The following is a 16,753-nucleotide window of genomic DNA, read 5'->3' as shown; positions in this document are numbered from 1 at the left end:
CTATGTAGAAAATCTAAAGAATCTAGGGGAAAAAATCTCCTGCAACAACTAAAAAGTGAGTATAATAAGGTTGCAGGATACAAGGTTAGTATACAAAAGTCAGGGGTTTTTCTCCTATTTACCAACAATGAACAAATGGAATTTGAAATGAAAAACGTATCACCATTTACACTAGTACTCCCCAAATGAAATACCTTCATATAAATCTAACAAAATATGTACAATATCTACATGAGGAAAACTGCAAAATTCTGAAGAAAGAAATTTAAAAACTAAATAAGTGTATAGATTTTACACATTCATGGAAGACTCAATATTGTCAGGAAATTAGTTCGTCTCAACTCGATCTATAGATTCAATGCAACTCCAATTAAAATCCCCACATGTTGTTTCATGGTGTCGACAAATTCATTCTAAACTTTATATAGATATTGCAAAGACCAAGAATAACTAACACAATATTGAAGGAGAAAAATTCAAAATTGAAGAACTGACACTACTCCCCTACAAGACTTACTATAAACCTACAATAATCAAGAGAGTATAATTTGGTGAACAGGATGTAAATATATTAATGGAACAGAATAGAGAGCTCAGAAATAGATAAACATAGTCAGCTGAGCTTTGACAAAGGAGCAAAGGCAACCCAATGGAAGAAAGGTAGTCTGGTGCTAGATCTACTGGATATACACATGCAAAACAAATTAATCTAGATCAGACCTTATGCCCTTCATAAAAATTAACTCAAAGTGGGACATAGACCTAAGTGTAAAATGCAAAACTGTGAAACTCATAGAAGTTAACATAGGAGAAAATCTAGATGACCTTAGTTATGGTGATTACTTAAAAACAAAACAAAACAGGGAAGGCACAATCCATGAAAGAAATAATTGATTAGCTGAACTTATTTAACATTAAAAACTTCCACTCTGTGAAAGACAATGTCAAGAGAATGAGCACACAAGCCACAAACTGGGAGAAACTATTTACAAAACACACAACTGATAAAGAACTATCCAAAATATACCAAGAACTTTTAGAACTCAACAATAAGAAAACAGACAACCTGATTAAAAATGGGCAAAAGACCTTAAAAGGCACTTCACTGAAGAAAATATACAGATGGCAAATAAGCATATAAAAATGTTCTCAACATCATATGTCATTAGGGAATTGCAAATTAAAACAACAAAGTACCATTGCATGTCCATTAGAATGGCCAGAAGTCCCAAACACTGACACCAGATGCTGGTGAAGATTTGGAGCAACAGGAACTCTCATTCATTGCTGCTAAGAATACAAAATAGTACAGCCAATTTGGAAGACAGTTTGGCAGTTTCTTACAAAACTAAATATACTCTAACCATATGATTCAGTAGTCACTCTCCTTGATATTATTTACACAAATGGGCTAAAAATTTATGCCCACAAAAACCTGCACACAAATGTTTATAGCAGCTTTGTCCATAACTGCCAAAATTGGGGGGCAGGGGGTGCTTACACTGTTGGTTGTATCATACTCCTGTTTTTTTCCCAAACTCTCCATCATCTCCTAAAATTTTTGTTGTTAATAGTACTTTATTGAATTATAGTCAACATACCACAAAGTACAAAGATCTTAAGTGTACACAGCTCAATGAATGTAGACAAATGTATACATTTGTCGAAAACCATTGCTCACATCAAGATAACATAGAAAGGTCTTGCAACAGTATGACTTTCTTTATCCCTCTTCTGCCCTTGTGCTAGATTTATCATATATTTTACTTCTACATTCTTATTATTTTTGCTTTAAAAAAACAAAAGTCTTTGTTTTAAGTTTTAAAAAAATTCCCTTATATTTGTTCACATGTTTACATTCTCTAGTTCTCTACATTTCTTTCCGGCAATCTGGGCTTCCATGTGGGATTCTTTCCCTTCAGCCTAAAAAACTTCCTTTAATGTTTCTTGTTGTGTAATTGTGCTAGTAATTAATTCTCTCAGCTTTTATTTGTCTGAAAATGTCTAATTTGGCCTTTTTAAAAATTGAAGTACATTTGACATATAACAGTTTCAGGTGCATAACATAATGATTTGATATTTGTAAATATTGCAAAATGATCACCACAGTAAGTCGATCATTCATGGTTAAAAATTTTTTGTGTGATGAGAGCTTTTAAGATCTACTCTTAGCAACTTTCAAATATACAATACAGTGTTCCTAACTATAGTCACCATGCTGTACATTACTTCCTCATGACTTATTTTGTAACTGCAAGTTTGAACCTTTTGACCCCTTCACCCATTTACCCACCCTCTTACCCTCTGCCTCTGGCAACCGTCAGTCTGTTCTCTACATCCATGAACTTGATTTTTTTTTTAATTCCACATATAAGAGAGATTATATGGTATTTGTCTTTCTCTGTCTGACTTATTTCTCTTAGCATAGTGCCCTCAAGGTCAGTCCATCTATGTTGTAGCAAATGTCAAGATTTTCCTCCTTTTTTGTGGCTGAATAATATTTCATTATATATACATATATATACTATATATAGTACTATATATATATGTATATGTATCTACCATTTTTAATCCATTTATTCATTGATGAACATTTGAGGTGTTTCCATATCTTGGCTGTTGTAAATAATGTTGCTATGGACAGGGGGATGCTTACATCTTTTTGAATTAGTGTTTTCTTTGGAAAAATACCCAGAAGTAGAATTACTGGATCATATGGTAGTTCTAGTTTTAATTTTTAAGGAACCTCCATTCTGTTTTCCATAGTGGCTACATCAATATACATTCCCACTGACAGTGCATGAGGGTTCCTTTTTCTCCACATCCTTGCCAACATTTATTACTTGTGGTCTTTTTGACTATAGCATTTCTAACAGGTGTGAGGTGTTATCTCATTGTTTTTTGTTTTTTTTTTTTTTTTTTTTTGCGGTCCGTGGGCCTCTCACTCTTGTGGCCTCTCCCGTTGAGGAGCACAGGCTCCGGACGCGCAGGCTCAGCGGCCATGGCTCACGAGCCTAGCCGCTTCGCGGCATGTGGGATCTTCCCGGACCGGGGCACAAACCCATGTCCCCTGCATTGGCAGGCGGACTCTCAACCACTGAACCACCAGGGAAGCCCCTCATTGGGGTTTTGATTTGCATTTCCCTGATGATTAGTGATGCTGAGCATCTTTTCGTTTACCTGTTTGCCATCTGTATGTCTTCTTTGGAAAAATGCCTATTCGGATCCTCTGCCCAATTTTTAATCGAATTGTTTGGGGTTTTTTTTGCTATTGAGTTGTATGAGTTCATTGTATATTATGAACACTAACCACTTATCATATATATGGTATGCAAATATTTTCCATTTGGTAGGTCGCCTTTTCACTTTGTTGATGGTTTCCTTTGGTGTGCAGAAGCTTTTTAGTTTGATGTAGTCCACTCCCCACCACCCGCCCTTTTTTTTTTTACTTTTGCTGCCTTTGCTTTTGGTGTCAAATCCAAAAATTCATCACCAATATCAACACTTAATACCTATGTTTTCTTCCAAAAGTTTTATGATTTCAGTTCTTATCTTCAAGTCTTTAATCCATTTTGAGTTAATTTTTATGTATAGTGTAGATAGAGGTCCAGCTTCCTTCTTTTGCATGTGACTGTTCAATTTTCCAAATACCATTTATTGAAAAGATTGTCCTTTCCCCATTGTATATTCTTGGCTCCTTTGTCATAAATTAGTTGACCATATATCAGTTTATTTCTGGACTCCAGAATAACAAATGACCCAGTGATCTATGTGTCTGTTTTTATGCTAATACCATACTATTTGATTACAATAACTTTGTAATATAGTTTGAAATCAGCACACATGATACCTCCTTTGTTCTTCTTTCTGACCTTTATTTTTGAAGTATATTTTTTGTTGGGTATAGACTTCAAGTTCACAGGCCCTGTTTCCTTTAAGCCCTTTAAAGGTGTTCTTTCATTCTCTTTTGGCTTCCTTTATTTCCAATGACAAGCCAGCATAATTCTTATTGTTGTCCCTCTAAATGTAATTTGACTATATTTTCTGGATGATTTAAACTTTTTCTTTTCATCTTTGATTTCTACAGTTTAATTATAATGTGACTAGGCATACTGTTCCTTGTATTTATCCTGCTTGGGCTTCACTAGACTTTTTGGACCTGTGTATTGTCTTCCATCAATTTTGAAAAGTCATCTTCTCTTCAAATATTTATACTGCTCCATTCTCTCTCTCCTCTTCTTCTGGGACTTCAATTATACATATGTCACACCATTTCATATTGTTTCATAGGTTTTTTCTTTTTAAATTAATAGCATTTTAAAGCAATTTTTTTAGATTTACCTAAAATATGAGTGGTAAGTACAGAGAGTTTCCATTTAACCCTTTACCCCCTCATACACACATACAGTCTCCCCTATCACTAACACCTTACATTAGTGTGGTATATTTGTTACAATTGATAAACCAATATTATACATTATTATTAAAGTCCATAAATTACATTAGCGTTCACTCTTTGTGTTCTGCGGGTTTTGACATATTTATAATGATATTCATCCACCATTACAGTATCATACAGAATAGTTTCAGTGCCCTAAAAATTTCCTGTGCTCTAGCTATTCATTCCTCCCTCCTCCTGGAATCCCCTGGCAATCACTGATTTTTTTTTTTTTTTTTTACTGTCTTCATAGTTTTATAAACTTTAAGAAGTCCTCTTTATTCCTGGAGACTTTCCTCCCAGAGACATCCTTTTCTGCTTCCACCTATGTGGCTGTTTTCTAGGTCTGTGGAAGACTGTCATCCTAGAGCTTCCTTTCAATGCCCTCTTGGTTTGGATCTACTGTTTCCAAGATTAAAATCCTTCATCTTTCCTGGTTTCCTCCTGGTTTTGCTAGCATACATCCTCAAGTAAGTGCCAAAAAAAAAGGATACATGACAGCTAAACTTTCAGAGACCTCACATATATGAAAATGTTTTTATTCTGCTCTCACATTTGATAAGTTGGGTATATAATTCTAGATTAGAAATAATTTTTCATAGAATTTTGGAAGGGTTTATCTGCTGTCTTCTAGTATCTAGAGTTGCTGCTAAGAAATAGTATATAAATCTGTTTATGATTCATTTGGAAATGGCTTTTTTCAAGGTATCTAGAAGATTTTAGCATCTTCTCTATGTCTTTGCTTTTGCAACATTTTACAGTGGTAAGTGTAGGTATGGATCTTTTTTCATGCTTTGTATTGAGCATTTAGTTGACCTTTTCAACCTGAACACTAAGAAAGTTGCATATTATTTCCTTGATAATTTCCCCCCTCCCCTCCTTTTTTTTTCTTTATTCTCTTTTCTGGTCAGATATTGGATGACCTGGATTGGTTTTTATCTCATATTTACCACCACTTTATGCTGCTTTCTGTTCTAGGAGATTTCTTTACTTCATTTTTAGTTTTTCATTTTTCCAGTTTTTCATTTCAGCAATCATATTTATTTTATCTCCAAGAACGCTTTTTTGTTCTCTAATTGTTCCTTTCATATGGTATTCTATTCTTATTTTATGTAAATTCTCAGATCTCTGAGAATATAATTTAAAATTTTTGTTTTATTTCATTCTGGTCCCTAAATTATCGGTTTCTTCTGAGGAAAGTTTTTCAGTTTGTTTTGCTTGACTTTTCCTTTTCTTGCTGCTGGGTTTTGTTTTATGTTAATGATCCTCAGTTGTCTGATACTTAAGAAGGAAGGTCTCAATAGCTTATGCAGATATACTATGCTGTTGTGAAGGTAGGACCTGTTGTCAGGTCCCCCCTCTGAGACCATCTTCTGCCTGGGACAGGGCAGGACAAAGCTTTATTGACTGATGGGCTTTAGTTTGTGGTGAATGGACATAGAGCTGACTATGAAGTTGTGGGCTTTTCACATGCCAGAATGAGTTGTTTTCACTCTGGAACTCCAACAATCACTCTTAAAGCTTTAGCTGTCCCTTAGGTAATCCATTCAATGACTAAAAGTATGATAAATGTTAGCAGTTTCTAAGCACAGGAATGGAGAGAGGAGTAGAGCTGCTGACTGATGCTGTTGTACCATGTACAAACCCTTGATTAATTTCCCTTTTTTAGGCCCCTTTTCTCACTCCTTCCTTTAGCTGTATACTATTTCTAAGCTCAGATTTTCCTCCAGTTTCTATTGTCAAATGGATTTCTTTTGTAGGTACCTCGCATATTTAAGGCTGCAGCTTTCTCTACCTGTTTCCATCCTTCAACCTGGTCCTATCTGCTTTCACCTCCCAGAAGTGTGTGACAACAACTATCTCTTCTCCCCTAATTCTCTTCATGGTGATATGTTTTTTCCTTTTTATATTTCTATACTTTTATTTCAGTTAAGCTTTATATGCCCTGTCTGCCATCTTGAACTAGCTTGGTTTTGTTTTTATGTCCTTTTCTTCCTTCACTTAATCAAAACTCTCATTCATTTAGTTTATCAGCTCTCAGGTTGGTGTTGGGCAAGACAGCAAAAAGATTAATTTCAAACAATGTGCTTATTTATGCTAATAAATATCTGGTTAGTAAAATTTCATGAAATATTACTAACTTTAGGAAAAAATATATGAGGCAGAGAAAAATTTTGTAGCATTGCTGGAAGAAAGATGTTAGGAAGAATAGAACCCAAGAAATCATCATAGGTCCCTTACAGTAATTTTCTGCCTGAAGCAGTCTCCTCTTCACTTACATCCAGGTATAATTTTTTATTTCAGCTGTTAAAATGGGAGCTGGGAAACTACAGCCCATAGACCAAATCCAGTCCCCTACTTGTTTTATAAAGTTCTATTGTGCTAAAATGGCAAAGTTGGGTATTTGTAACAGAGGCCATGTGACTCACAATGCCGAAAATATTTACTGTCTGATCCTTTACTGAAAAAAAATTTTGATCCATCTCCTAGAAGATCATTCCTGTACTATACCCCCTTTATTTCCTCTTTCAGGAATTGAGCTGCAATTTCATGAGTAACCTTACAGCCCAAATTTCTCTATCACCTCAGATATAATCTGGGTGGACACCATAAAATCAAAGAATCTTTGTATCTTAAATCAACTGAATTCCATCTTATTTTACTCCCTCTTCCCAGTAACATAGTAACTAAACTTGTTCTGTATACAGCACTCTTATTTTTTAAATAGCAAACATTTGATATTGGTCTATTTGGATTTTTCCTTCCTTCTTGAATCAGTTTTGGTAATTTATGTCTTTCTAGGAGTTTGTTTATTTCATCTAAGTTGTCTAATTTTTTAGCTTGAAGTTGTTTATAATATTTCCTTAACATTCTTTTAATTTCTGTAGGGTCTATAGTGATGTTTCCTCTTTCATTTCTGATTTTGGTGGTTTGTGTCTTCTCTCACTTTTCTTGGTCACTCTAGCTAAAAATTTATCCATTTTGTTGACTTTCTCAAATAATCAATTTTTTGTTTCATTGATTTTCTTTAGTGTTTTACTATTTTCTATTTTATTATTTTCTACTCCAATCTTTTTAATTTCATACATCCTGCTTACTTTTGATTTGGCTTTCTTATCTTTTTCTAACTTTCTAAGATAGATGTTGTGATTGTCAATTTTAGATTATTTATTTCCTTCTAATATATTTTTAAACCTATAAATTTCCCCTACACACATCGCATTCCTTTAACATTGATATATTCTGTTTTCATTTTTATTCACTTTAAGACATGTTGTAATCCCCTTGTGTTTACCTCTTTGATTCATGATTACCATTTGCATGATATATATATTTTATCCTTTTATTTTTAGCCTGTTCATTTCACCTGAAGTGTGTTTCTTATAGACGCCATATCGTTGGATATTTTTTTAATCCACTATGACAATCTTTGCCTTTTGATTTTAGTCCATTCACATTTAACATAATTACTGATATGGTTAGACTTATGTCTACCATTGCATTATTTCTTATTTGTCATATCTTTTTATTTTTCTCTTCTTATTCTACTGCTTCTTTTGTTTTAACCAAGTATTTTTAGTGTATTATTTTAATTTCTCTGTTAATATTTTAGCTGTATTTTAGAGGCTTTAGTGTGAATGGTTTCTCTAGGAATTACCATAATCACCTTCAACTTTTTACAGTCTACTTCAGTTTAATATTGACATAATTTGGTATTATATAGCAGCTTTGAGCCAATATACCTCTATATACTATAAACTCAACAATATTTTGTTATTCTTATTGCTTTTAAAAATCTTAAGCTTTTTTAAAAAAAATTGAGATGAAATGAGAAAAACATATACACAATCTTTTATACTTAGACATTTATTTATCATTTTCAGTGCCCTTTATTCTTTCTTATTGGTTCAAATTACCTTGTGTCATTTCCTTTCAACTTAAAGATTTTCTTTAGTATTTCTTCAGCAAAGATGAATTTTCTTTCTTTCTTTATTTATTTGTCTGAGAATGTCTTTATTTAAGCTTCATTTTGAAGGATGGTTTTACTGGGTATAGGATTCTTGATTGACAGTTTTTTTTTTTTCTGTACTTCTGAAATGCCACTTTACTGCCTTCTGGCCTCTGTTTTTCCTGATGAAAATGTTGCTATTAATTGTATTATTGTCCCCATATGTAATAAGTCATTTCTCTTGCCACTCGCAAGATTTTTGCTTTGTCTTTGGCTGTCTCTGGTTTCATTAAATTTGGAAATTTGGACATTATATTTTCAAATATTTTCTCCCCCTTTATCTCTCTTCTCCTCCTGGGACTCCCCTTATGCATATGTTAATACTCTTGATGGTATTCCATTGCTATCTGAGGCTCTGTTTATGTTTTTCTTCATTCCTTTTTTCTTGTTGTTCTTCAGATTGATTAATCTCTATTGATGTATTTTCAAGTTTGTTGATATTTTCTTTCACAAGCTCAAATATGCTGTTGAGCCTCTCCAGTGAATTTTTCATTTCAGTTGTTGTATGTTTCAATTCTAGATTTTCTTTTATTAAAAAAATGGAAGTTGGCCTGCCTAAAGTTATGGAGCTGCATTAGATAATCTCTTATAATTTTTTAAATTCAATTTATTTAAACTAAAAACAAAAACAGTTCACCCATTTCTCCCATGCCCATTTTCATTTTAAAGTAAATTTATCTCTTTATTGATATTCTCTATTAAATGGCACCTTTTTATCGTATTTTAATTGTTTATACATATTTATAATAGCTGTTTTGAACACTTTGTAAATCCAACACCTGGACTCACTCAATATCTCTTGATTGCTTTTTTCCTGAGTATATATCATACTTTCATGTTTCTTTGAACATCTAGTAAATTTGGTTGAAAATTAAACATTTTAATTACACATTATTGCAACTTTGAATTCAGTTTTACTTTTTAGGGTTTTTGTTGTTATTATTATTGTTGTTTTGGTAACTCACATGTACTTAAACTGTGGATTTTAACCTGCCCCATGGTTTGCAGCAGCCAATGGTTCTTATCAGTTTTTTGTTTGTTTATTTTTTTGTTGTTAGCCTACCTTCCTAGCGGTTTCCCTTTTGTCTGCATAGCTTAGTAGTCACCTAATGATTTTCGAGTGACATAGTGTTCAGGCCAATAAGTCTTCCACCCTCTGCCAGGTGATCTGTAGGTGGCTTGAAGAATGCATTTAAAGTTCCTGCTAGTACTCAGATCTCACATCATTTTTCTCTTTTTGCCATACTCCTTGAGTCTTCCCTGCATTTGCATACTTGCCCAACTAGCCATGGATATGTAGAGAACTTATTTCAACCATTCAATACCTCTTTCATATCCAATATCTCCCAGTCACATTTTTGGCTGGTCTGCCACTTGCCTCAACTTGGACTGCAACCTCAAACTAGCAAAACTGCATGTTTTCTCTGTCCATTCCCAAACCAGTCTGCCACTTTTAGCCAGCAAGGTCATGGGTTTTCTGCCTCCACTCCATATCAAATCCACTCCACCTCCTCTGGCAGGAAAGCTGCTGGTTTTTACTTCCAACTCCATGCTGGTATAACTAGTTTTTCCCAACTGAGCTGAAGTGGGGGAGAAGGGTGAGAAGAATGGTAGCAATCCCAAGCAGGAAGGCCTCAGACTTTCAGTGATCCTACCCAAAACTCTAGCATTTTTTTCAAGAATAACTGCTTCTCAATTTGATAACTGCCTTTGGTCAGTTTTCAAGGTCCTGAAATGGTTGCTTTTATTATTTTATACAGTTTTATATGTAGACTTTTTTATTGAAATAAACTGTCAACTTCTTCATGTTATCATTGTTGGAAATCCCATATCCAAGTTATTTTTATATCCCCTGATTTAGCAATTTTGATTGGGTATTTGTTATACAAACACTTGTTTAGACCAACCTACATGTTTACAATTCTTTTTGTTCATTTTTCCTTCCTTTATAGTCCTATGTCCTTATTCCTAAAGCATATCTTCTAATAGTTTTTCTGCCAGTAAAAATGGAATATATTCTTAGATATATTTGCTTGACAATATCTTTCATTTGTCCTTTTCTTGAATGATAGTTTAACTTGCTGCAGAATTCAACATTGGATATTTTATCTCTGTACTTTGAAGACCTTATTTCATTATCTTCCAGCTTCTGTTGTTGCTGTTGAGAATTGAGAATCTGCTCTAATGTTTATTTCTTTATGACTAATCTATATTTTTCCCTCTAGATTCTTTAAGGCATTATTTTTGTTTTTGCTGATCTGTAGTTTCTCAACATTGTGTCTAAGTATCTATTTATTTTTATTTAATCCTGGTGAGAATTTATTTTACTTCCTGTGTCCAAATCAATACAGAATTGATTATGATTTTAATCAATTCTATAAATTTGTTAAGCCAATTTTCTTCTCAAATATTGTCTCTTTTTCACTCTTTCTATTCTGTTTCTGAAATTACTATTAGATATATTTTACATCTTTTCCAAAATCTAAATATCTCATATTTTCCATCTCATTTTTCTTGTTATGCTACATTCTAGGTAATTTCCTCATATCTACCAGTTTACCATATTTCTCTTTTCAGTTGTATCTAGCCTGCTGTTTAAGGTATCTAGTGATTTTTTAAATTTCAGTAATTATTTATGGTTTCTTTCTAAATGTTGTATTTGAGTCTTTTACAATGCTTCCAGGTATTTCTTTTCTTATGTCTTAAGTATTTTTTTAATTGTCTTGAGTTTCTTTGAAAATACATATTTTATATTGTCTATCTACTGGTTCTGTTAGCTGAAGTTTTTGGATATCTAAGCCCATTCTTTGTTGTATCTATCAACTTTTGTTCATGGGGATTACTTCTTATTTTGTAAGTTTTTATTATAAATTCAGATTCAGTGGGGTTTTGTCTTTGAGACTTTATGCAGTCTGGAATCAAGAGTGTCTATTAGGGATATTTTGAACTAGCATCTACCAAGTGCCCTAGGGATAAGTTCCATGCGAAGGTACACTTTATGCCAAATTCAGGGTTTGGGGGTTCCTAAACCATACAAATCATGTAAATTTGAGCCCCAAACATAAGTTAGTTGAGGCCTGTATGAATTCTCAGAAGTGATTTTGCCACCCAGAGACCAGCTAAGACAAACAATCTGCTTTGTCTTCTCCCTTTGTCAGTAGAATGATAATTTCTGGTTCATTCTTTTAGTAAGAGTTCAGTCCTTTAAGTATTCCAATTTTGTGGAGTGGTTACAGTCAGAGAGGAGGGGACAAGAATCTTATTTCTAACTTCCTGCCTTGAGTTTGTCAAAATTCTCCTCTTTTACCCTTGACAGATTGGTGCCACCAAAAAGGAGTCACAGCTAAAGAATACACTTAAGCTGTTTCAAGGACCTGAAAAAAAATTACAAATTATGATTCATAGTAAATGAAGGTAGCTATTTAATTTGCAGATGGCAGTTTGCAGTATCACCTTCTGTCCTTTATAGAAATCTATGAATTCCCTCTGTGAGTAGGGACTTTCCTTAGTACCTAGTTGACAGAAATAATATGTCTACTACCTTATCATTACTCATCCTGTCCACCTCTACTTCCTATACATAATCTAAGATACTTTTCATTCTCTCAAAGACCAGGTTTACTTTTTTCTCAGCCTTTGTCCCCTTTAATAATTTACACCCAAACATCAACTGAGTTATCCTTTCAATACAAATACTTAGTCTGCTGCCATTAAAAAATGTGGCACACTGTTTGTGACCACCTAGAGGGGTGGGATAGGGAGGATAGGAGGGAGGGAGACGCAAGTGGGAAGAGATATGGGGACATACGTATATGTATAACCGATTCACTTTGTTATAAAGCAGAAACTAACACACCATTGTAAAGCAATTATACTCCAATAAAGATGTTAAAAAAAAAATGTGGCACACTTCCACTATGATCTTCAATAAATTTGAGAACTCATCACAACAAATCATATTCCTGGTGAAAAATCTACTTTAAAATATAAAATGAAGTAAATCTCTTCATATTGCCATGACATTTAAAAAATGTCATATATTATGAGAAAGCTTAGCACTTTAAAGGATTCACATATAGTTTAAAACTATTTTTTAATAAAAATACTTTTTTTTAGATTGACAAGGACTTTGGAATATATGTTAAACAGACATTTCTTTAACCACACTAGCAAGCAACATTAGTGTACATTATGTATCATTACATAGGATTGGCTATTAATATATTCGATGAAATCAAATTCCTCTCACATGTATATATCTATGTCTAGGTAGATATATAGACATGCACTTTTTTATATTTCAGGAGCTATACTTTTTATGGTATGGTGTGTAACCTGGTCATTCTCAGGCCCTGAAGTTCTTCCTGGTGGAAGTTTATTTGGACTGTTAATTATCTTTTATGGTGCTGTTATTGGTGGGAAACTTTTGGAAAACATTAGAATACCTTCAGTGCCTCAACTTCCCCCTGTTCTTGGTAAGTGAATAATTAGCTCTCCTTTTTTTGTCATTGACCACATGTAAATTATGACTATATTCTAGTCAGAGTAGATATAATTTAGAACTATTTCAATGTAATATGAACTATATAGCTTTTTTATATGTGTACTTATTATATATGTGTAAATATAGCTTGTTTATAGAAGTATTTATTCTCTATATACACACAGATTTTTCCTGAAATATATTTTAAAATACTTTAAATATACTCAGTATATGATTCTTGTTGCTTTATCATTTAATAGGACATTTTTTACTTAACTTTACATATATTGTAGAAAAGGAAAAATTTGAAAAAAACTGAATTTTTCTGTAGATAACCTAATTCAAATACAATTACAAGGTTCAAATGTTATAGTGACTAGGGCACCAAAAGGTTTATAGTTTTTGGGTGAGCTGTTTGAGCATCTCTACTATGTATATTCATCAGTGCATCATCTGCCTAAACAATGGTACCCCCTATTTCTTCATCACCATTATTATAATTCTCCAGGTAGAGGAAAATTAGTGGAAGAACTTCTATCAGAGGTGTATTATATCTTCTAAGTATTCAATACATTCAAATATTTAGTTACTGTCAATAGAGGTAATCACTCTCGCTTATCTCTAACACCCTTTCTGTGTTCATAACACCCATTCAGCACCTGCCAAGTATTTACTGAATCTTTTCTCCTCCTCTCCAAAACTTCCACTTTTGTCCTAGCTCAGCCTCTTTGTTTCTAACCATTCCATGCACTATGGCAGAGCCTTCTATCTGGTCTCTCCTTCAGTTTTATGTCTATCTAATTTGCCAAGACCATCACATAGAAAATACAAGACTCATTATCTCACTTCCTGCCTAAAACTTTCCCATGGTGCCTTACTCTGCCAAAACAGGGGAGGGTAGAGGGTAGGGGTAGCTTTCCATGATCTGGCCCCTCCAGCCCATTCCCCACTCCCATCCTAGTCCTTTATGTTCCAGCAATACGGAATTACTTGTTGCACCCCATTGCCATATATCATTTCTTATATCCATTCCTTCATTTATGCTGTTTCCTCTACTTGCATGTAACCTGCCCTTCACCAAAGTAGCGAGAGACATAGTGTGTTTGAAGAAGGGAAATTAAACATTTCTGTTTTCTCTCTTGGGAAAATGAACTGAATCAGACATGGTTTATTTTCTTTCTTCTAAGGGATGTTACTGGCTGGTTTTACCGTTAGGAATGTTCCATTCCTCAGTGATCACGTCTGTATTAGTAGCACAATGTCTTCAACTTTAAGAAACACTGCCCTTACCATTATTCTAGTGCAAGCTGGGCTTGGACTCGATCCACAGGTAGATTTCCAATTATACCTTGAGTATAGTTATTTTCTATGTTAGAGGCTGGTGGAAAAGAAAAAGAGGCAGAATTTTTCTTACAGCTGTTCCAGGTAGAGCAAAGCTAAGACAAAGAACAAAGATTTTGCAGAAACATTGACACCTTAATTTCTACTGCTGGATATATTACTGATATGAAGATAAATCTCTGTGATATAAGATCTCTATTGGAGATAATCTTTAATTATTTACATAGAGATAAATGTCCCGTATGCAACATTTGTATCATTTGAGAGTTGTGGCTCTTCTGTGGAGAACTGTTTATTTTTCTGTTAACAAAGGATAAGGTCATCCTGTAAAAGGTTATTGCTTTTGTTTTGTTTTCTCAGAATGATTAAGAATTTCAATAATATTATTGTTTCATGAATTTTTCCCACAGAACTTGTTCCTGATTATCTTTACATTTTTGTAAAAGCTAATCTTTTCAAATATTTCTTTAAATATTACTGTCTAGGGATCATAAATCTATTGGGGTTTTTAAAGATGGATATTCATGAATATACCAGCTATTCAGGATATAACAAATGTGGCAAATATATAAGACTGGTGGAAGTATCTTAAGAGCATAAATAATTATAGACAGTGATAATTTATTGTATTATCCAGTAGAAAATTTGAACCAATAAGAAAATTTAAAAGTTTTCCCTTTCAGTTAATTATGCAGTTTTTAAGTGATTTTCTCTTTTGGCATAATTATTACCGCTAATCAAACAGTTCATCCCTACAAGTTAACTGATGGAGATCCCTAAGATTCTACAGGATACTTTCATTATACTATTTACTAGGAAGATTAAGGGAGGTAGAAATAGTTATTTAATCACAGAGAAATGGGTCTTTTTTAATAATTAAAATACAAGTGTTTTATAAACTATGAAATAGTTTATAATCCAATATATGATGACATATAAAATGAGCTGCATTAGCATTTAAAGCCCAATGTGACATCTGGAATGTATTTCAATATTTGCTTAAAATAATTTTCTTATTGGCCAGTATAGGTTTGTCTAAATGTGACTATGTTTATATTTCAGGCTTTGAAGCATTTGAAAGGAGTTTGTTTAAGATTGTCTATGGGTCCATGCCTCATAGAGGCATGTTCAACTGCTGTTGTTTCCCACTTCCTTATGAATTTTCCCTGGCAATGGGGATTTCTATTAGGGTAACTTTTTCTCATTTTTCTCTATGAAAATATTCAGTTAAAATTCTTGGTTTTAAATTATTGAAATATTCAGAATGTTGTATAGACAAGCTTATCATTAAAATTATTTTCACAATGGTAGAAAATCTTGGAAATCAGTTGGTCAGAAACAGAGCCATGTCCTAAATCTACTATATCCTTAACAAATATTCATAGTCTCTAAATGCTTAATGCCAAGATAGTTCACGTTATCAGTTTATTTTTTCCTCCTATACTGTAATCTATCTCTATTTTTAACCTATCTAATGACTTCTTCCTTATATACCATATGTACATAGATATAAAATCTGTATCTATAATATGTAATATATGTATTATATATGAAAGATATTTTGTATAGATATAGATATTATAACAAAAAACAGCAAACACTATTTTCCTAGATCCAATGTCCCAACTATTATTATCCACCATCCATTTCCCTTCATGTCCAAATTCCTCAGAATAATAGTCTATAATCATTATCTCTATATCCTGAGCTTCTTTTCATTTTTCAATCCATTTAACTTTTGCCTCCACTTATCCATTCCAGTGGATGCCATGTGCATTTCTAAAAGATAAGGGCATTCTCTAACTAAATTAACAACAATTTCTTATTATCCTTAGGTGATTTTTAAAAAAATTTTGATCTACTCAATATTTGGTGGAATCTTTGAATCAGTCAAAGGATTGTGTATCCATTTTTTGTCCAGGTCTTGAATATATCTTTTATCTCTCCTCAGTTCTCTTTTGTTATGTCCTTTTGTAACTCCCCCCTCCATATCTATTAAGTTTTTCTTTATACTTCTCATCTGCTTGCCTTTGCAGTACACACTGGAAAATTTTCTCTGCTCAGTTCTCTAGCTTATTAACTCACTCTACAGTTATGTCCCTATCACCTATTTATTTATTTAACTTTGGCAATTAATTGTTTATTTCTAAGGACAATAGTTAAATGTTATGAACAGATAGAGTATACTTTCATGATTCTGAGGATATTTAGTTATTCTGAAGTCATGTTCTTGTTGTTCTCTTTTTAGTATATCTCTTTCCTTGGGTATAAATTATTCCATTTGATGAACATGGTGCCTCAATTCAAAGTGTTAGCTTTCCCCAAATATTTGGTGATACTTTAATGGGTACTCATTTTTTTAATTGAAACTTCCTATTAACCTGTGCTTTGTTTTATCTGTTTGCTATTGCCTTCTTGCAGGAAATAGGCCAGTCATGCTACCAAGCAAGTTTCCTTAGAAGCTGAGGCTGAGATTAAGATT

The 16,753-nt window shown here is 33.2% G+C and overlaps 1 protein-coding gene across 1 annotated transcript in view; it reads left to right on the top strand.

Annotated features, from left to right (window-relative positions):
* SLC9B1 (solute carrier family 9 member B1) overlaps positions 1 to 16,753 on the top strand; it is a 63,928-nt gene that overhangs the window by 22,970 nt on the left and 24,205 nt on the right. The window contains exons 4-6 of the mRNA XM_082652722.1: positions 12,752 to 12,922; positions 14,118 to 14,260; positions 15,334 to 15,461. Coding sequence (XP_082508848.1) covers positions 12,752 to 12,922; positions 14,118 to 14,260; positions 15,334 to 15,461 — 442 coding nt within the window. The remainder of the gene's footprint in view (positions 1 to 12,751; positions 12,923 to 14,117; positions 14,261 to 15,333; positions 15,462 to 16,753) is intronic.

Source organism: Grampus griseus (assembly GCF_964374135.1).
Source record: "Grampus griseus genome assembly, chromosome: 4".
Taxonomy (NCBI): Eukaryota; Metazoa; Chordata; class Mammalia; order Artiodactyla; family Delphinidae; genus Grampus; species Grampus griseus.
Note: the sequence above shows the minus strand (reverse complement) of the source record. Positions and strands in the feature narration are given on the sequence as shown.